At 37.8% G+C, this 23,159-nt stretch overlaps 1 protein-coding gene across 3 annotated transcripts in view; it reads right to left on the bottom strand.

The window, feature by feature from the left end:
* GRM1 (glutamate metabotropic receptor 1) overlaps positions 1 to 13,304 on the bottom strand; it is a 416,877-nt gene extending 403,573 nt beyond the window's left edge. For 2 of the 3 annotated variants that reach the window (XM_025925255.2, XM_025925256.2), the window contains exons 1-2: positions 13,140 to 13,271; positions 10,704 to 11,725 (exon numbers count right to left, since the gene is read on the bottom strand). In XM_025925255.2, the coding sequence (XP_025781040.1) occupies positions 10,704 to 11,403 (700 nt within the window). In that variant the 5' untranslated portion in view covers positions 11,404 to 11,725; positions 13,140 to 13,271. Of the gene's footprint in view, positions 1 to 10,703; positions 11,726 to 13,139 lie in introns of all 3 variants that reach the window. The other variant, XM_086708072.1, reaches the window with a different exon arrangement.
* Between the last annotated feature and the right edge of the window lie 9,855 nt (positions 13,305 to 23,159).

The raw sequence follows: 23,159 nt of genomic DNA, 5'->3' as shown, positions 1-23,159 counted from the left end.
GCATATTCTTTTTACCATCAGAATGACACCTGTCAGCCAAAAAGTAAAAATAATATGGTACACTCATTTATCCAGGAAAATGGGACATTATCTGTTTTTTTTGTTTTGTTTTTTTTTTTGTCTGTAAATCATCTAATTTCTTTTTTTTTTATTTATATATGAAATTTATTGTCAAATTGGTTTCCATACAACACCCAGTGGACATTATCTGTTTAAGTTGTTTCCCTGTTCCAATATCCTCATATCACCTTGTATTCCATTCTACTGTAAACAATTTCTCCCCTTCAACATAGTGTGAGCAATTTGTTTATTGATCTGTTTTGTTCAGCCCTTTGTAATGTACAAATTATAAAATACGTCAGAGCACCACAGAAAACAGAGGAAACTGCCTCAAGTATCCAGCAATAGCTGCAGAACAATCTATACAAGTCTAAATGAAAGCCCTCATCTATAGCCACATGCTATGGATGCAACTGTTATGAAGGAAAAATACAGGACACTAAGTGTGCTACTCAAAGTCAGCAAATCAGCAAAATATATCTCTTATTTATTTGCATACATTCACTACAGAACATTCTTATATTTACTTCACATGGGCTCCCTTAGAATAAGGACATCTTCTTATTTAAGGTTGGAATAGCCTGACAACAACAATAATATCTTACATTTATTTAGCTCTATCTCATCTGTACAATAAACTTAAGGGATTATTTTTGTACATTTTACCCTGATGGCTCTCTAAGCATGGCTAATTCCCTGAAGCCTTTGTTTCCATCCTACCCCTGATCCCTAGAATCCGTCTCTAGGCATCCTTTTCTAATCTCATCTCATCCTTATGCACTACACACAACCCCTGATCACTTGCTGTAGAGATAGTACCATTCAGCCATCTGAGCAAGTGTAATCTCTCACTCTTGATCACAGCCCTCACAGGGATAGAATCCTTTCTTCTTTCATTAAAAAAGATGCCCCTCATTGAAGAGGGCATCTTTTGGGATGAGCACTGGGTGTTGTATGGAAACCAATCTGACAATAAATTTCATATATTAAAAAAAAAAAAAGATGCCCCTTACTGGCCTTTATTTTTCTGCCAGAAAAAAATGAAAGCCTCAACTAGAGTTTCATATGGAATGGGCATTTCAAGTTGGAATTTCATTTTCTCTAAGAAAGGAACTTTATTACAAGATGGTAACAAACATAAATATGGAGACAGAGTTGCATAAATCCTGGGAAGAAGTCAGATCACATAAGAAAACGGCTTTACCCAGGCTTTCAAGAGAAATGTTAAGAGCAGGTGGGTTGGAAGCAAGAGAGTTTGAAAAGAACAGGCTTCTATTGTTCAGAGTCTTTCTGACCTTTAAGAGTTCAGAGATATAACAGTTCTTGGCAATGCCAAGGTGCCAGACGATGGTCAGAGTAGGTGGGTTGCGGAAGTGAAGGGAAAGGACACAGAATTTATGTCACTGAACTAAGAGGATAAGCATCAATGGATCACACATATGAATATTGGAATCATTCGGGAGTATGACAAGAGTCCATATTGAAAGGCAGACTATCAGCAGTAAAAATGAGTTTTCAGTGACAGCAGAGTCTCCCGGAAGCTACTAAATGACAGCAGCAAAGTTGGGAAGAATTTAGCGTGGCTGGATGATATAAACCTCAGAGGAGAGAGGAATGCAGGAGGTTGAATCATATGATTTTGAAACAATCAATCAAATGGGGCACCTGGGTGGCTCAGTCAGTTAAGTATCCTACTCTTGATTTCGGTTCAGGTCATGATCTCATGGTTTTGTGAGTTCGAGCCCCATGTCAGGCTCTGCCCTAATAGCATGGAGCCTGCTTGAGATTCTCTCCCTCTCTCTGCCCTCTCCTGCTCGCACTCACTCGTCTCAAAAATAAATAATATATTTTTTAAAAAACTTAAAAAAACAATCAAGCAAACAAACAAATGAGACTTGTTTTTAAAAAAATATCTAATACCAAGTTGAATTAGTCCTGGCTTTGTTACTAGCACATATTATAGTCTTAGGCAAGCCATTCTATTTCCCTGGATCTTTTGTTTTCTCATTTATAGCATGAGAAAGAGTCCTAAAATCTATACCACATGCTATGCTTTTAACCACGAATTTCATGTTTGTCTTATTTTACTGGGCTTTAGGGTCAAAATCTATACCTGATTAACTGATTGCATGTACTTGCTCATTATTCATCAGCTAAAAAGGGCTGATATCTTAAGAATCTGTCCCTTTGGTGGGAATTTAACAAAAGCAGGTAAAAGTTACTTGTATATTCCATCTCCTTGTTCTCCAAAACACTGTTATGAGGTAAATTATATAGCAGTGATTATCATTCCCATTTTACAAATAAAACTGAGATGAATATATAGTATTTCCAATAGCCTTTCATTCATTTATTTTTTATGATTAAATTTTTGTAACCCATGAGTCTTACAACTACATATATGTCTCTTCTGACAGACTATGGGACCATTAAGGATAATAATTATAGCAATGATAATAATAATCAAAATGTCTTTAATTTATGTATTCTTAGCACCAAGATCAGGGTCTGACACATAATAGACCAATGTATAAGATGGTCATGTCTTCATCAGAATGCAAAATAAGTTAGTTGGTAATCAAAGAACTGCTCTCCCAAAATCGTTTTTGTTTTTCAGTTGCCAATTTAGGCTTTTATCAGGATCATTTAGATAATCAGCTCGAATCTTTAATTTCTTGGCCATGAAGTGACCAAAACAGATAATTTTAAAGTTGATAAAGGAGAATTTCTGCCTGAATCAATAAATTATCTTCATAAAAACATTAACACTATATTTGGTACCACGGTGTCTTAAGCTTAAGAAAGCAAAACTTCCCGTTGATATTGAAGGAAATTAAAATTACAATTTTTCCTGTAAATTTAGATCCTAAGTGTTTTAGACATTCATAGAAAACAATTAGGCATGGGGGCACCTGGGTGGCTCAGTCAGTTGGGCATCCGACTTTAGCTCAGGTCATCATCTTGCAGTCTGTGAGTTCGAGCTCCGCATCGGGCTCTGTGCTAACAGCTCAGAGCCTGGAGCCTGCTTTGGATTCTGTGTCTCCCTCTCTCTCTGCCCCTCCCCTGCTTATGCTCTGTCTCTATCTGTCTCAAAAATAAAGAAAAACATTAAAAAAAAAAAGAAAACAATTAGGCATGAAAAATAAATAGAATAAATAAATAACACCTGAATACATAAGTTACATATATATTTCTGCATAAAAATTTTAATCCAATGTTAGGCCTCTCATGGATAAGACAGTCACATCATTTTGCCTTTATATCTCAGCCTGACTCTGGTTTTCAACTATACCTTCTCTGAAAACTTTCTCCTACCGAGATGTTGCTTCCAATCTAATATCAGAACCCATTAATGATGAGTTGCTTTTTCAGTGGTTTTAGGTACTCAGGAAACTATTCTGTCCTCCACTGTGGTTTCCCACCCCTCTGTGGTCTTACTATGGGGCATGCTGAAAATACGGATGATGCCACTCTAGCCACTACCTAGAAAGTTATTAAAAATCCATACAACAGTCATTGTATATTAGTACCATAGATCGCTAGGAGAAAAAATTTTAGTGACTGAAGAGAAGTGGTAACTGCCAAGCCACATGATGGGGGAAATATAAAATAGGAGTTGCCATCACCATCTACCCTATGCAGGCCAGCTACTTGAAAAACTTATTCCAAAGCTAATGAAGTCACAGAGTGATTGATGGTATGGCAGAAGAATCAAGAAGAGTTCAATCTTTCTCAAAATAATAAAGATATCTCTTTTTGGTCATCTTTGAACATCACCTTAATTCCTTGCACATAATAGCTGTTCACTAAATACTGACTAAATAACTTATAAAATGGTTTAATAAGGCTAGCCAATATAGTAAAAAAATAACAAATATAGAAACTCAAAAGTATAGTAATCTGGGGACATTTTTTGGTAGGAAAAAATGGTTTTATATATATTTTAAAGTTTATATATTTATTTTTGAGAGAGACAGACAGAGAGAGAGACAGACAGACAGAGAGAAGAGGAGAGAAAGCACAAGCAGGGAAGGGCCAGAGAGAAGGAGAGACTGAATCTTGAGCAAGTTCCATGCCATCAGCACAGAGCCCAATGCAGGGCTCAAACTTACAAACTGAGAGATCATGACCTGAGCCGAGATCAAGATTCAGACACTTAACCTAGTGCACCACTCAGGCGCCTCTAAATGGCTTTATATTTTTCTCTTTTTTTAATTTTTTTAATGTTTATTTATTTTTGAGAGAGAGAGAGAGAGAGAGAGAGAATGAGCAGGGGAGGGACAGAAACAGAGGGAGACATAGAATCCGAAGCAGGCTCCAGGCTCTGAGCTGTCAGCGCAGAGCCCGACGTGGGGCTCAAACCCACAAGCTGTGAGGTCATGACCTGAGCTGAAGTCAGATGCCCAACCAACTGAGCCACCCAGGTGCCCCTAAATGGCTTTATATTTTTCAACAGGCTTCAAGATTACCACTGTGTCCCAGCACATGTAGCAACTGATATTCATAATGATTACTTTGTATATTTGAGGAAAGTGTCTTATTAAATCCAGCACTCTTTTTAAAAAGTCAGAGAACTATATAGGTTGCAAAGATCAACTTGTAAAATGTTTAAAATATAAAGTATAGCATAGGAAATATAGCCAATAATATTGTAATAGCTTTGTATAGTGAGAGAGGGTAACTAGACCTATGGAGATAATCATTTCATAATTATGAAAACATCAAATCATTATGTTGCACACCTGAAACTAGAGTAATATTGTATATCAACAGTAATTCAATTTTTAAAATGTAAAAGGTTGGAGGTCAAAGAAGCCAAGTCTCAAGTACCCAGGTAAGTCAGCTGGAGAATCAATGTTCTGGATGAACAAGGTTTTATTTGGATGTGAACCCTTTTTCTTAAATCACAAATAGAGTATCTCATAACTATCCCTGGTTTTTCTTTTGTCCACATACCCATGCCTGCTAATAATGTATGTGCTCTTACCCAAGTTACACACTGATATAATTATATATTAAATATATTAAATCTTAGTCCATGTTGTTTAAACCTAAAGAATCATGGCTTTGAAACCTACTCATGACACGTCTGTGAATTACACCAAAATTCTCCTGGTCCTCCAGGATTGCAACACTAGGCATAGTTTGGACTCCTCCTTATCATTGACAAAGGAACACCTTTTATTTTTCCCAACTATTTCAACAGCCTAGTAGCTAGAATTCCACAATAACTAACATTTTCACAGTTAGTTTTCGCCCTTCCCTTTAATGGATCTCCCCTACATATTTCAGTAAAATTCACTTTAATTATTTTTGAATCACATCAAACTGTGCTTGGGTATATCTTTCTTGAAACCAAAACTCTCTGGCACATGCTTCAACATTCTCCAGTTTTTGTCCTTCAAATTAATAAGCATTCACAGTCACAAAATATAAGAATCCAAGTTGAGTTGCTATCTTTATTATTAGTTATTGGACCACACTCGCCACTCCAGACAAGCTAACCTCCTTATATTATCCCATGGGGACATTCTTACTACTGCTTCTAACTTTTAAAAGAAATGTCATATAAAAAAAAAACACTTATCAAAATTCCCTTTTTTGTGGCTTTTTTCTCACCAATTATCCTCACCAATATTTTCTTCCAGTGTTCCCTAAACATGTATAAATTCATGTTTCTAAATGTCCACACTTACACTTTATTTGGTTTACATGTGTTCAACTGTACCCTCTTTACAGTGTAAAGTACTTAGTAACTGAGACCAAGCCTTTAAATTTTTTACATATTTTTGTATAGCATATCTTCAGTTAGAATTGAGTGACTATTGTGATGGCTTTTCATTTAAATTACTTGTATTGATTTGTTTATCTATAAAGTAGTACAGTATATAATGGAAAAGTATACTGTCAAGGGAATTCATGAAGACTGAATGACCACCAGAGTCAGCCAGGAAGTAGTTTGCTGGTGATAGACTATGGGACTTTACACTTGACCCTCTCTTACTTAGTCTCAATGTATATAATTAAATCCTGAGGACACAAAGCTGGTCTTATGGTGATGCTAAAATGAATTAAATAATCAAACCCCAGAAGTTACTGATAAGGTCAATTTAAGCTAATAATTTTATATTTAAAAGGAAACAAAAAGTAAAGTCTTACTCTCAGATATAATAACAATACCAATATTAATAACTGCTCAAGCACAAAAAGAAGGAGATACGGCCTAGCAGCAGCACATATGTTTTAGAACACTTTTGGATAAGAACTTATCTCAAATCTACTTGAGTTATTTGTGATGATGAAGGAATTAAAAACTAGAATAAATGGGCGAGAGAACTGGTGAGATCCAGCACAAAAGAGAGGATTTACTGATGGCAAATATCACAAGGAAGAGGAATTTAAATTGTTTTGGATGACTCCCAGTGGTTGATGGAGAATTGGTGGAAATTTCAGAAAGTCAGGTCATTATACAGAAAAGCAGACTAGTAGGTGAAATACTGCTTCTGAATTTAAGTCCTATATTCTCTCACTCATATTAGAAATCCTAATCACCAGTAGGAAACTCAGAGTATATGGGAACTGCTTCTTGGGAAAGATGTAATCGTGGTGTTTTAAGCATCTTTAATTGATTAACCTAAATAACCTTTGATGACACTGCTGTTCCTTATTTTGTGACAAAATGGAGCAACTATTAAGGTAACTTTTTGTGAAATAGGTTGGAATCAAGATAAGAAAGATATGAAGAAAGTTGCGGGGGCATAGATAGAAAATACAATATTTGGTAGAAATAAAACTCTTATATGTAACTTCATTACCTAAAGTAATAGTTCACTGACTTTGGAGGATTTTCCTCTGATGCCATTGGACTGCTAAAGTAAGTTTTATATCAAATAGAAAAAGGGTTTTAAGAAGAAAAAAGATTTTGAAAAGAAGTCCTCAAAAAGGCCAATTTCATATAAAATGTAAGCAAGCATCAAAAAAAAAAAAAAAAAAAAAAAAAAGGTGCACTACAACGAAAAATGTGACTGTAAACAAAAAAGCACCTTACAGTGAAGGGCACTGTATACCAGCATAATTAAGTCCTTTATAATAACAACACTCCTCTGACACATAAGACAAAATACTGACACAGAAAGGCTTAAAACAAATGAAAATGTACCCTATCAAAAAAAAAAAAAAAACTTTTTGAAGCTACTTAAAGAATATTCTTTATTGGATTCGTTCAATGCTTTTAATGTAATCAACTAGAATTACATTCAAGTGCTGCCTTCTATAACTTTTTGAAATGATAAATTTGATTCTTGATGGGGAATCTGCATTTCATCACAAGGATAAAATCCAGTGTCCTTGGCCAAGATATTCTTCACAGAAGTAGGCTATTTTTGTATTTTATGCTTAGCATATTTAAAGACACACAGTCCAGGTGAGTAACTTGCTCCAAAATGCACTCAATCTTTATCTGTGAATAAGGCTCCATTGCTTCAGCACCTACCCTTCAACAGATCCTTTTTCAATACTCTCCTCATGACTATCCTGAAAATTTTTCTGGAGAGCCTACTGCAGGTACCTTCACGTATACCAATACTCTTTGATGCCAGGTAAACTGACAGTTGTCATGACCAGAGGTTAAGTGTGGTGCAAATGATGTGGCAGAAGATTGAAAAGTATGTAAAAGAATATTACAACAGAATTCTAGCTGGTTTAGAAAGCAAACAGAAAATATCTCCCAGCTTAACTTTGATATAAAATGAAATAAGAAAGGGTTATAAAAACAGTTGGGGCATTCAAATAATAGGATGCCCCAACTGTGATTGTAAAGTCCATCAAAATTAACCATGGAAATGAAGGTACACTAATCTAGTCACTTAGTACTTTTACTATACGATGCTAGCTTAACTATACGAGCTATTCTTCTAATACTAGTTTAACTATGCTAACTTCTAATTTAAAAAACTATGATGATAAATTTACTACAGAATGGCTAATTTGGAAAGGAGAGGTGAAGGTCACTGGAGGTTCCAGAATTTCTAAGCTCCAAATTGTTAATATCCAAACTGGCCTCTTTCCTGAATAGTGCCCAGATGGCAGAGACAACAGTGATATGTGGTCTTAGCTGCTTTTTGACAAGGAACTGTCACCAGTAGGTGACCCCATCAGTCTGAAGGCAGGAAAATTACTAAATGATGCAAGGAAATGCCTGCAGGCCAGTACACCATGGGTCCCTGAGAAGCAGGAGGGCAGAACCTCAGGAAAAATGAATTTTCAGCTGGTGCTTATACAAAAGAGACTGTTACGTTTCTTTGCAGATAGGAGAAAATAAAATCAATTTCATTTCCATACATATTATGTCTAATAAGAATAGGAACAAATTCTCCTTGAGAGGAAATAAGATCATATGTAAAAGGTAGGGGAATGGCGTCATCTCTTGATAATAGACACGAAAGTTAGCTCTGACACTGCTCTATGAACACAACGTAGTCTAGAATCAACTACTACAATAGTATGGAGACATAATCTCTGCCGCACAAAGTCAGTCAGAAGGCAGAAAGGAAATAAAGTAATCCAAATTAATATGGGGTGAAATTTTAATATTAGCCCTTCCTGAGCAAAATTGGCAAACACAAGTCAAATTAATTTTCCAAAAACATAATTCTACTTGTCAGAAAGCAACCCACTATAAGCAATTATTTTTAGCAAAGTGATGCAACTGAAAAACAAATTGAAGATAGATAGGGATGTCTTTACTCTTCACTACCCCAACATAAAATGATGCTATATTAAAATATGGGAAATAAAACTAGGGTATAAAAGTAATGAACTATTACTTTTGGAAAGAGGAATTTATACTTCTAGTATCTATAAACTATTACCTAGCTCAACGGAGGGAGAATTATTTAATATTTAAATAAATCACATTCCATCTAGATTTTGCCATTACCTTGTAGAGAGATCTAATGCTGATAATTAACACATCTTTAATTTGTGCTTTCAAGATGTTCCATCTAAGCACCAGAGGAAACTATGTTAAACATTAAAAAAGTAGGAAATTAACATTAAACATTAATATGCAAGAGATTAGCATTTGAACCTAAAATTGTTTCTTAAAATAGTTATATGAGATTTTGTTGAAAAAGAGATTTGCCATTCACTATTAAAAATCAAGATTCAGAAATATGAGTCAGCTGTTAAAAGTCACAATATTGCGGCAGAAAGTTTTTCCCCCAAAGGCAAATTCCAAAATTATAATGCATAATTCTACATTGTTTTTGTTTGTTTGTCCTGAAAACTCTGCTCCCTTTATAAATTAAAGCATTGGTTTTCATTAATAATCACCATATAACCACATCAGTAAGAATGCTTTTTAATTTTGAAATCAGAGTTCACACCAGTGGCTGAGTATTGTGTAACTGTTGCAAGAACATGAAGTCATGCCTTTCTTTCCTGGCCTTTCTTTCAATAATTTGATATTTAAAAATATGAATGCAGCAATATTCTCAAGATTATCTTCCATATGCTAACATATATATATATACATATATATATACACATACATATGTGTGTGTGTGTGTGAATTGCCGTAGGCAATTGGTATTTAATCCAGGTCTCAGTTTCTTTATAGACCTAACAAGGGAGTTAAGAGTGAATGACTCAAAAGTCTCATTTTATCCCCAAATCTGCATAGGCTGAGAGAAGGAGAGTAAGGGAAATCTTTAAAAAAAATACTTTGAGAATTCATGTAAGACTCTATAAAAATCAAAGTTTTTAACCTCAAATAAATCTATTTCTTTTTTTAAGCCATTTTACACCTAATTTCTACTACCCTTTTATTAGTAACTGATCTAACTAAATTCTAATGAGCAAAATCATCGTGTTAGAAGAAAAAGACTAGAAACCAAACTCAAATCTAAGAGGTCACCAGTGCTATTTCTCATAAAACAAGATAATTCTTGGGAGGAGTGAGGGCATCTGGATGATTTTAACATACTTAATAGAAAGAAAATAAATATATGATTTAAACTATTTACTTTTCCTTTGTATCCGAGGCACCCTAGAATTTGAAGTAAGTTTCTGATATACAGAGGAAGATGGACGCATGAATCCAACATTCCAAGGAAGCTCTGTATGTGAAAGAGGGGGAACCACACACTAGGACAAAGAAGCACCTTCAGCTGTTGGAGACAAGATAAAGCTTTCAAGACCAATTTAGGTGACAGCAAGTTTTGTTGTTTTGGTTTGTTTCCCCAGTTGCTCATATTGGATTAGTCTGTGAAGCTTGGAAAACCACAGCCAGTCATTTAAGGGTAGTATACCACCTTGGGCAAACAAGCCTTTCAAACACAAACTCAGAATGTGAGACAAACATGTAGCCCAAAAACTACAGTTGGATACTACTCACGGAGAGTTTGTATTTTATAGGTTCTTACTATGCCCCAAAACACCATGGGACACAGTTTTCCTACACTATAATTACAGAAGGAGGATCAAAGGTAATGCCTGGGTGGGTGTGTACTGACAAGGGTAAAGTCTGTTGCCCACAGTGCAGGAAATAAATGGGGGGTGGAGGGCAGTATTATGATCATAAAGGCACATCATGCAATATACTTGCTTCCTCTGTACCTTTCTTTCCCAAATGCAATGCCTACCTTCTGTGTGGACTGCAGAGACATAGGTCCAATTGTAACGTTTGACTATGTCAAGCATTGCCCTTGCTTGCAAAGTGTCAGAAGGGACAACCCTCAGGAAGTATTTGTACAAAGTTTTGTCACTCAGGTCGATGCTTGTGGCAGAATACGCAATCTGTGGGATGTCGAAGAGCTGAAGCAGGTTCTGCACTTGAATGGCTACGGAGCTGGAGCCCGGGCCGATCACGCCCGCAATAGGCTTCTTAGTCCTGCCTAGGGGGAGGGACTGGCCGTCAGGCAGGCACCGGTTGAGCCCATCCTTTTCATCTCGAATGGAAATCAGAGAGTCCCTGATGAACTCAATGCTCTGCTCCAGAGCCACGGAGGAGTGCCAGCAGGAGTCCCGGATCTCACTGCCCAGAGTGATGTTGGGCAGCAGGACCGGGTCCGCGTTAATCTTATCCAACGTGTGGAACATGGCTTCCACTCTCTGGATGCCATACTGCTCCCTGATCTCTCCACACTTCCTCTCAGGCACCTTCTCGGCCGGAGGCTGGTGGTGGACTGAAAAGAGGGCTCCAATGATGACATCTCCGTCCATTCTGGCCACCGAGCGCTGAGACGAGGCTCCCGCCAGCAACACTTTCCTGCCGGGTCCTCTAGGAAGAAGGGACATCTCCAAAAAGATCGCTGGGAAAAAAACCAGGAAGAGCCGGACCATTGTGCTGAGGACGCGGTCCACAGCCTGCTGGCCGCGTTCCCACGCTGGTCCTGCCAGCCGGTTCTGCGCGCTCACAACGTAGACAGACACCCGACGCCTGCCTCTCCCTGCTCGGTCCTGCTCGCCAACACCGCTGGTTCAACACTTTCGCCGCTTGCACCCCGGCCTCCTTCCCCTCCTCCGCCACCTAGTCCTCCACGACCACCTCCGTGTCCTGGAGACGCTTCTAAAAGGGGAATTCGAGCCCCCTTCTTCACCGGTGCATCAAAGTAAACTGGTCAAGAGTACAATGGGCATCGTGGTGGCAGCCGTGAGCTGGACGCTGCCGACAAAAAAAGGAAGAAAATCAAAGCTCCGTTATCACAAGACCTGTTTCAAAACTCTGGGTCAGTGATGTTAATAGTTGCCCGTTCCATTTCAACACATGATAGCGGCCGGAGGGACAGCTTGGGAGACAGCTGTGGTCAAGGCAGGACGTGGTGCGTCCTGCCCGCAGTGCCCTCATCGGTCCCTGGAGGCGCAGAGCCCCACCGACCCTCCCCCTCCTCCAGCTTCAAGACTCTTCCAGGTCCCCAAATACCCATTACACTTACAGACTTGGGGGGGGGGGAAGGGGAATAAAGGAGAGGAGGAGCTAGGTCTTCCAGCCTTAGAGAACTTTCCGGATTTGAAAAGATCAACTTTTTCCCAGAAGAAATTTGGAAACTCATTATGAGTGTGGAAGCACTACTTCAAGATGAACGCAAAAAAAGGAATGCACCTTTTACTTTAAATTAAAGGGGTTGAAAAGACCTCAACATACAACCCGAGTAGTAAATATAATTTGCCAGCTTGAGGAAATCCATATTAGTTACTAAGGCAACGCCTGGTAAAGTCTCAGCATGTCGGAGTTTGGTATGTCTCCCACACCCCCCCCCCCCCCCATACACACACCCAAGAAGTCAGGCTTACTGTAGATGTTCAGGGAGAAAGGGTGCAGATAAGGTAACTTGATGCCCGCGATGGAGAGTGGAAAGAGGGGGCGGAGGGGGCCCCTGCACCCGCCTAAATCGGGACCTTTGGCTTTGCACATTTCTAGAAAGGGAACGGAGGGGAGCGTCTGGGTAGCTCTTGCAGCGGTAGCTCAAGCTCTGCCGCCTTCAGAACCCTGGACAGTGCTCAGTCCAGCTGCGGAAACATTCCCCTGCAGGGCCTGGAGGGGACGCTTCGACCAGCGAGTTGCAATTCTTTGACACCCCCCACCCCACCCCCGACTTCGCTCTTTTAACCCTCCTTCCTGCGTTCTTTACACACACACACACACACACACACACACACACACACACACACACACACACACCTTTCTTCGCCTCCCACCACCCCTCCATCCTCATTCTCTTTGCCTTGCAGCCAGTGCTCCTGCAGGTATATTCAAACCCGACCGCTTCGGGGGCAGAGGCGCCAAATCTCAGCCGCCTCTGGGGCTGAAGTTGGCTCCCTCTCGTTCCTCCCGGCTCCGTTTCTCAAGGTGAGAGTCGGACAAGAAAGGAGCTAAGGGAGCGGGCGGGGAGCGAGAGCATGAGGTGAGCCAGGCAGGAGGAAGATAACCCAGGCATCCACGGGTCCCGACGCTTCCCGGGGATGCTGGGCTAAAAGAAATTAAGCGGGGATGCCTCTGAGATCAAGAGGAAATCCCACAGACTGCAACTATGTCTGCCACTGTGGGTGGGTTTCACCGCCCAGAGGTGTCTGCTTACCTGGGTCTGCTTGGAGAATTGGACTTGAGACGTACCTGAGTCCGGATAGACAGCGCTATGGTCCTCGGGCCAGAACACCACTCGGGCCACGCTCGGTTCGCAGACGCCTCAGCTCTAAGCCAGACGGTGCAAGGATGCGATCTGGGCTGTACACTAGTGCCCTCTTTCTTCAGCACTATTTTACCGCAAGGAAAAAGAGGGAGGGGGAAGGGGGGAAAAAAACAGGTCACCCAAGGCTTGTCTATTATCTCATGCATAAAAATCAGTCGTTTGATGGTGGGGTGAGGGGGGGGGAACCTAGGGAGAAGTGAGAAATATTAATTCCTCTACTACCAGAGGGTTCTTATAGAAGCTGCCAGATATATGAATAGTCAGATCTGATGAAAGGAGTGGGGAGCCTCTTAGGATGCTTTAGGTGAATATTCTTTTTATATATTTCAAGGACCCAAATACATGTTCTTTCCCTAGAAGTAAAGCCCCTACGGAGGGAGACAGTTAATACATGTGTAGACATTTAGATAAAGTCTATTAGTAGGTTGCAGGGGAAAGGCTGCATAAGGTGAGAGTAGGGGAAAGAGGGGTATGCACATGATGAATCAAGGTAAGCCAAATGAACAGAGACAAACATTGGCTGCATTTTCCAGGTCAAGATGTAACTAAATTAAGAGGAGAGTCAAGTCACATGAAAACAGTGGAGTGAAAAACACTTATCCAAATTCCTCCCAGGCTGCTATCACCCTCCCGACAGGTCTCCAGTGTTGCTTCATTCTGTGTGAAAAGTGGAAGTTAAATCACATTCCTATGGGAACATGTTGGCTGAGCAGAATGTGTCCCAGCTTCTTCAGAGGGGAAAGGCAAGTGACAGTGTGCCTTTCCACTCTGGCTCAAAGCTTTCTATTTGTGTCATCTGCAGAAAAGAAAGATCAACTTATGTGAGTCCCTTTATAATCACCTTGCTCATGTCATCATTTCCTATGGACTGGTGCCATGTCCATCTGGAAGTGGCAATTCCATGTGGCAGTTTTAAATACTCTCGTAGTGTGTTCCATGAAACTTAGGAAAGAAAACAATACTTCCTGTCAAGGACAGATCCTCTTTCTTGTTCTGGTTCTGGTCTTTTTCCCCAGGTGTCAGATTTTTCTGGACTTTAATTAGACAACATAAAGAGGATAGGACTTTTTTTTTCTTTTTCCACAAATAACGCACTGAACCAGGTAATAGCCTTTAGACCTATATGTTCTTGGTTCTGGAAGTAATAGTTTGTTTACTCAAGGAAGATAGGAAGAAGTTTCTATCTTCACACATAGAGTAAAATGATTCTCTACCTGTGCTCTTAGGAAGATGTCTGCTCTAAGAAGAGCAAGACAAAGGTGTTCACAGTGCATCAGAGTATCTCACTTCCTCTGATAGCCATTTAAGTTCCATTTTAGATAATGCTATTCTAGTAAGATAAGCCCTAAATATTATTTTCTTGGAAGATTTCATAGATACGGTGAATGTACAAAAATTCCTGTGCATATATAAAACATTAAACATGATTTGCAGGATTAGAGAAAGAAATGTCTCTGAAGTCCACATTTAGCCTCAATGTGCACTGCTCAAAGCTGAATATTTTTAATATATAACATTTTAATATTGACATAGCTTGGAAAAGAATCTGCTACTAAGAGAATAATTAAACATTCAGATTTATTTGTTTTCAATACAGTCTGAGTAAAAACTATGCATTCAGGCTGGCTGAAACAAATCATTTTAAAGAGGAAAAACTTGGGGATTTTGACATAGGAGGTCTATACATATGTATAAAATATATAGCAGAGGTGTTATGAAAAAATTTTAGTTTCAAACATATCAATTAGATATTATCAATTAAATTCGTTGATAATTATTTAAGACCAACTTTAGAAGGCACAAAGACAAAAATAAGGCAAAAGGAAGGCTTTGAGAAAGAAGAAACAACATCAGCTAAATATGCTTTCTCTTTCTAGAAATTTAGACTTTACCAAGGCAGGGAGGATGTAATACATGTACAGACATCTAAGGGAAGTTTCCATTAGTAGGACTAAAAAAATTACTAAGAGGATGAGCTACATACAAATTAACAAATATAGGTGATCACACTGATATAGGCATATATGGTAATCTATACAAGTTCAAAGAATGTTAAAGGTACATGAATCCAGAAATGCTGTCAGTATGAATATTTATTCAGTGCTGGTAGTGTAGAATATTACATTCAGCATGTGATTTGTAGCATGGGACAAAGTGTTATGAGCATTTTGGTTCGGAAAATCTATTTCATACAACATGCAATGGAGATCACACAAAAGAATACTCAACATACTCTGTCAAGACAATGATTTAATGTGCTGCTGTAACAATAAACACAACAAAATGCTCATTGTTCTCCCATGGCAATAAAACAGTATTATCCATAAACAAAATTGTGATCATTTTTCTTAGGAATGTATGCACAGTTTTCATTGTTCTCCAATCATAAAGGACATCATAGAGGAACTGGTCTATATTTTAAATGAGCAAAAGGCTATAAAATTTTCCACGTATAATCAGTTAAAAATTCACACTTTTCAAAGTGAGCAAGTATAAGGTTTTGTTTTTTTTTTTAAAGAAAGAGATGGAGAAGTCAGGCACATATTCCAAATTATCATGTATTCTAGTGGGTGTTTTGAAAAGTAGAGTTTACACAGTCATTGGAATATGGAAGTGAGGCATACACAAGAGGTAACAGACTCATAATTGAAGAGATAGCATTGACTGAAAATAGAAATGGGATCAAAGAAGGCCTTTGTAGAAAATTGATTTATGGAAAATTGATATGTAATGTATTACTAAGGAAATATAATTATGTTCAAGTAGATCAATGTTGTGGAGAGCGAATTCCATGCTTTTTCATAAAATAGCATGTTCCATGGCAATTAATTCAATCTAATGTGACATTTCTTATATTCTTATATTTAACTCATGGGTTCAGCAAGATAACTCAAGTCGCAGTGAGATTTTTCAGTTTCTTTATCCAATTTTGTTTGTACATTGCTTAAATCGAGAGAAATTGCTGTCTTCATAGAACTTTATGCTCTGAAGCAAAGGCAATAAAAATTATAAAATAAAATCTCTTTCCTTTCAAAAACTCAAAATATTGTTACAAAACATGATTGATTATCAGAGTAAACAAAACATTTTAAAAGAACTAAAATAAGCCAAATTTAATGTACATTCAATTGTTTTATCGGTCTGATTAATTAGGCTGTAACTATATATGCAGACATAGGACCAAAAGCATCAGTTTCCATGAGCAAATAGAAATCATCAAAGGCTTTGCAGACTCCTGCAGATAGACTAGAAAACATGCATTTTGCCACATATTGTTCTGTCACAACTGTCCAAACGTTTATTTTTAAAATATTAAAATGCAATTAAAGAGAATAAGGCAAACGTGATTATTCTGGAAGCACATTTTTGGGCCACAATGATTCCCTGTTTTATACCCTGCTGTACCCCATTGTCTAAAACAATGTCTGGTTCATAATAGGGGCTAAAATATTTGTTGAATGAATGAATGGATATGTACTCCCTGAACACTAAAAATATCATCTTTTTTTATGCTTTTCTTCAGGAATATCAAAGCCAGGTAGTTTGTAGATATTTCTAATTTATTCTTCATATAATGTAACAGTAATTATTTTGCAACTATTTCTCAGTTCACGTAACTAGCCTAACTAGCATTAAATCATTTGAAACATATTTATACAACAAACTTTCTTTCACTTGAAGCCCTGAAATTTGTTTCAAATGTGAAGAAACTATTCTCATTGTTGTATTGCATTTGCAGCAATAGCAAATGAAATTTTAAAATTTTTATAAAGGTAAAAAGAAGATAAAACATAAATGGAAGCTCACCTTTATCCGCTGTTGTGGCTATATAATTTGAAAATAACCATTTGAAAGGATTCTCAGAACCATCATATGAGAAGCGTAAAATGGCATATTATCCTAGTCCTATAGAAGTTTTGGAAAATTGAGGCACCAAGAATCTGTTCCTTGCCTAAGTTTAACGAACAAATCAGGGGTAGTGCCACGTCATACTACCTTTATTCCAATCCATTAGTTCATAAAAACCAATTATATGGACTGAGCTAAGTGTTACTTTTCATTCTTTCCTTAAGCCTTAAACTGATGCTGTCTTCTCAGAAAATGCTTAAGTAATAAAGAAAATGAATTTGAATTTCTTTCCTTTGGGTCTTTCATCAGTTGAGGGCATAAGCATTACAGGTGATTGTTCTATTTGCTTAAAATAGCCATCTTTTATAACAGTTCTAATAACAGCAGTAACCTACTTGCACAGGCTCACAGTCAACTTTTGAACAATTAAGAAGGAAACATATCTAAATTTTCACATCCGATAAAAGCCTTCATTAGAAAAGGCTTTATATTACTACAGTCTCATTTACACAGAAATTAAATGATTATTCCTGTTTAAAAAGCAGTATATTGTATTCCTACCTTCTCTGTAACAGAAAAGCTACAACATGATTATAAACCACCAAAACATTGATCTACCTAAAACACAGCCCTTCTCCTTTCAACTGCATGGGTCAAAACCTACAATATATCACAGTTGATAATAGAAGAATGTCTAAATTCCTTAACCTGGAAACTAAAGTCCACTGACTGCCGAGGGGGGTTCATTCAAGCAAAACATGGTAACTACTTGTATCCACCCCTTCTCTTCCCTATAGCAAAGTCAGAGGTGAGCAGCTGACCAGAAAAAGAGAACTTTGTATCAAATAGGCCCAAGTAGTTATCAGAACAGCCCAAGGCATGTTTTTGAAAGTTTCCTAGGTAATTCTGATGTGACCCTTAATTGAAAACCACTGATAAAATTTCATCCCATTCTCCTATTCATACTTTCTGCTAACCAAATAAGCCTTGCATTTCCCACTTCAGCTCATACCTCTCACCTCCGCGCGCGCGCGCGCGCGCGCGAGCGCTCACACACACACATACACACAGAAAAAAAAAGAAAAATTTACCCATTGTTCATTTCTTTTCTATATATTTGTCCTTCTTCAAAATTCATTTCAAATTCAACTTATCCACAAAAGCTTCAGTTCTGAAGGAAATCATGAAAAAAGTGCTTATTTGCACTTTTATGTGAGATCACGCTGTAAAATAATATTACTATTTTTCTGGGGCGCCTGGGTGGCGCAGTCGGTTAAGCGTCCGACTTCAGCCAGGTCACGATCTCGCGGTCCGTGAGTTCGAGCCCCGCGTCAGGCTCTGGGCTGATGGCTCGGAGCCTGGAGCCTGTTTCCGATTCTGTGTCTCCCTCTCTCTCTGCCCCTCCCCCGTTCATGCTCTCTCTCTCTCTGTCCCAAAAATAAATAAAAAACGTTGAAAAAAAAATAAAAAAAAAATAATAATAATATTACTATTTTTCTTAACTTTGTGTTTTACTTAGCTTCATTCACAATCACTGTTGTCACTTTAAAAATAGTGACTTATTCCAACTATATATATATATGTATATATACACATATATACATAAATATCTATATATGCCATTAATAAATGTATTTTTGAAGGATTATGATAGTTATTTAATAAATAGTAATGTACTATTTTTAATATCATTAATCATAGCAAATAATCATCCTTTGAGTATGGATTTAATTTTCTGAGAGTGGACAATTATTACCAAAATTCTTAAATAATAAAAAGTAACCAAGAAGAGAGAGAACTGTGTCTTGTTCACAACTGACTCTCTAGAACCTTAAATAGTAGCTATAACTCAACAAGTATTTGTTGAATAAATGGATAAGTTTTGGATCAAAAATGAAGTGTGATTCTAAATAAATTATATTTCTTTGGCTCTGAAAATAATTCCAAAGAGTGGGCCCAAAAATGTTTCAACAACTGCAAAATCATTAGCTTTCTGAGGGGAGTAATAATAATTTGGATATAAAAATATGAGTTTATGTATTTTAATTATCATTGTTTTTGGTCATATCTCATGTATGGATTTATTTGGGGGGTTATTTAGGATACAGTGATTAAAATTTAAAACTGTATATGTTATTCAATTTAAGTTCTATTTTTAAATAACATGTAAGGCAAATATACAACTAAAAATGACTGGAAGGAAATTACAACAAAATATTAACAGTTATTAGCTATAGAATGTAGTATAATGGATAATTTCATTTTTTTCTGTATTCTTTCCTAAAATTTCCATAATAAATATGTGTCCATGTATTAAAATGCTACACCAAGCAATGCCTGGGTGGCTCAGTCAGTTAAGTGTCTGACTTTGGCTCAGGTCATGATCTTGCCGTTCCTGAGTTCAGCCCCCGAGTTGGGCTCTGTGCTGACAGCTGGGAGCCTGGAGCCTGCTTCAGATTCTGTGTCTCCCTCTCTCTCTGACCCTCCTCTGCTCATTCGCGCTCTCTCTCTCTCTCTCTCTCTCTCTCTCTCTCTCTCTCAAAAATAAACATTTAAAAAAAGTTTAATGTTATACCAAGATGGAAAGCAAATCAAACAGTTACCAAAAATCTTCTATAAATGATGGTGGGTTCAAGGAACCAAGTTTACTGGTCACAGCTGCTATCTTCACCTGCCTTACCCACCATCTAAGATATTCCATCACCCCTTCTATGTAATAAGAACTCCTCTGAGCACTGCAGACACCATAGTAAACAAGACATATCCCTGGCCTTCCAGGAACTTGGAGTGAGAAACACAGCTAGTACATAACCAGTACAGAATACTACAGAAATCCTAAAGCACTATGGAACCATGCGGGAAAGGCACCAGTCTTCAAAAATCATAAAGGCTTTCCAGGGAAAGTGACATTGAAATAAAGATTGAGAGACAAGTAGCAGTTACCTAGGTGAAGAGAGGAATAAACAGGCAAAAAGATAGTCCCAAAGAGAAACTGTAATAGTCCAGAAGTAAAGGAGAGTGTGGTGATTTGAGGAAACCATACATGGTTTGGGAAAGCTAATACAAAGTATTAGAGTATGAGGATAGAGGTAAGAATTTCCTTTGAGACAGAAAAACATGATGAAGTGATCTGTAAACCAAGTTAAGAGTTTGGAAAGATGATAGCAAATAGGCCTAATAAGGTTGAAATTGGTGGAGGAAGGATAAGTCACATCATTATATTTAAGATTGTAAAAAGTGACTCTGATAAAATTGAAACTATAGACCTCATCAATGTGAGAAGCCAAAAGAACAGTTTAAAAGATGCTGGACAATTAAGTTCTTTTTTAGAAGAAACCAGAGAAGAATATCTTTGTAAGTGTGCGGTATGAAAAGATATCTTACATACAAAATGCAATAACCATAAGCTTAAAAACTTGAGAAATTGGACTTCATCAAAATTTAAAACTTCTGTTCCTCAAAAGACATCAGTAAGAAAATGAAAATGCAAGTTATAGATAGTAAATATGTGGCAGACATAGAGATAGAGATGTATGTGAAAAGGTCATATACCAAGACTATGTGCATAACTCCATATCTGGCTGAAAAAGATATATCTTTTGAGTATGAGTAATGTACTAATGCTCAGATTTTTCATGAAAAGAGTTGCTATGTATGCTTAATAATAAAGCTGTTTCCCATATTTGAATAAGCTCATTTAAGCCATTCAGATATATTACACTTATACCAATATATAAAGCCTTCACATGGCCAAATCAGCCAATACAGTTCACCATGGAAGCACTTAACAATCAATACACCATGCTGTATCATTGATACAATTGGGACTATCATATTGATTCTGGTAGCTGGCCCCAGCAAACCAAACCAAAGTTTTTGAAGATTGAAACATCATAATTTTTTAGATTTTGTCTGCATTTCTTGCAATTAACATTTTTTCCTGCTTAAATCTCATTTTTCCTACCCCTGAAGTCATGAAATGCCTGTGGATTTGTTGATTGCTTGAACAGTTAGGAAATCTGTACAGTCTTGATTTTTCAAGCTTTATGTCATAAAAGTCCGAGATTCTAAAATAGATGTGGGAGTTATAAAAACTATTTATATAGTGATAATGAATACAATTCAATACAAACAATAATAGTTGTTGGTAGTGAAGGTGATGATAACAAGGCAGCATAAAAGAGCCTGGGTACAAGCTCTAAGAAACTCCAAGTGACTGAAGGAGCAGAACCCATCAGAGAGGAAGAGCATCCAGGGAAATACAAGAAAAACTGGAAGGATAAGATGTTAAAGAAGCTAAGAAAGGGGCGCCTGGGTGGCGCAGTCGGTTAAGCGTCCGACTTCAGCCAGGTCATGATCTCGTGGTCCGTGAGTTCGAGCCCTGCGTCAGGCTCTGGGCTGATGGCTCAGAGCCTGGAGCCTGTTTCCGATTCTGTGTCTCCCTCTCTCTGCCCCTTCCCCGTTCATGCTCTGTCTCTCTCTGTCCCAAAAAAAAATAAATAAACGTTGAAAAAGAAATTTTTAATAAAAAAAAAAAAAAAGAAGCTAAGAAAGAAGAGGATCTCAAGGAGGAATGGGTGAGTTGTACGGGATACTGCTGAAACACACAAATTATTATTAGAACAGAAAAGTGTCCCCTGGATTTAGCAACTTGGGAGGAAATTGGTGGCCCTAGTAAGAGCAATTTTAGTCAAGTGTTGGGAGTAGAAACCAGTCTGGAGTGATTTCTATGGTTAATTAGATATAGAACTACTTGAGAGAATTTACAGACTCATTTTTAGAATTAATAACAGAGTTCTGCAAAGATGTTACACCAAAACCAACTTCTTTCCTACATATTAACAAGTAAGAGAAAAAATCTAATTAAAAAATGTTCTTTAGATCTGGGTAAAGAAGGTAAATTGAACACACCCATTTACTTTTGTTCCCTCAATAAACCTCAGTAAAATGACAATAAAGAGATTTTTGAGGCATAAATCTTTAAGGCAATGAGAATAGGAAATGAGAAAATGGGGGAAGGGGTTAAGTAAACTAAAAAAGCAACTCATTGACAAGATTCAAGCAAGTTAAATTTTAAATTGACAGTGAGAAAATCCATAGGCAATTTTCAGTTATACCACAGAACCCATATCCAGAAACTGGAGGCCCCAGCTACCTCTAAAAGTAAAGATGAGGGTAAGGCTAAAAATAAGAGAAGTGGTTAAAGTTTAAGACTCAAAAAATCCTCAGACCCCCCCCCCCCCCATTGACTCCACGTAGCCAGTTAACGTAATCCTCCCTCATCCTGCACAGGAGAGAGGAAAGGAAATGGAGATCTGAATGACAGGACCCACTCCCCCTGCCCTCTACTCCTACTCATCTGTCTGAAAATTGGCATACAGGCTTATGCCTTCCATGCAGGAAATTACAGGATGCTTCTCTGGGTAATCTTATGAGTGATGACTCCAAAAGGAAAGAGGGAAGTAATTTTATGTTAAAGGGCCCGAGGAGAGAAGCCAAGGCAAAGCACCCTGCACCCTGCAATACACGAAGCATGAAGGCTGTTGATTAGCTTTTAGCCATAAGGAGATGAAGTAATTTGCCCACATCATGCAGCTAATAACTGTCACGGCTAGGATTTAACTTAAGGCTCTGATTCCTTAGACCATGCTCTTAACTGCTACACTATGCTACTCTCAAACGATTAAGGATGGAGGGAAATTATTGATCATGGATTCGTAGTTCTAAAATGTATATTAGAAGAGTTTGAGAGGGTCGGGGGAGTTTGGGACAGTGTAGATGATATTCACAGCAATAATTCATGATAGAAAAGGCTTGCACTTTAGACAGAAGGTGACCATATGTCTGGTTTGCCCAGGACAGACCCAGGTTATTCTTCTTATAGATTAATTAATGCCTGCTAATTTTTAGCAGCCCCTTTTACCTTTAAAAGTATCCTGGTTTGAATAATAAAGTACATGGTCAACCTGTCAATGACCAATACTCCCAAAAATAGAAGCAAAGCAGAATTTACTCCACAACAGTTTGGAGAAAGAGTAACAAACCTAACAGTCTTCTTCT

The sequence above is a fragment of the Puma concolor genome, chromosome B2 (genome assembly GCF_028749965.1).
Source record: "Puma concolor isolate L17-30 chromosome B2, mPumCon1.1.hap2, whole genome shotgun sequence".
NCBI classification, from domain to species: domain Eukaryota; kingdom Metazoa; phylum Chordata; class Mammalia; order Carnivora; family Felidae; genus Puma; species Puma concolor.
This window is presented reverse-complemented; position numbering and strand designations above follow the sequence as displayed.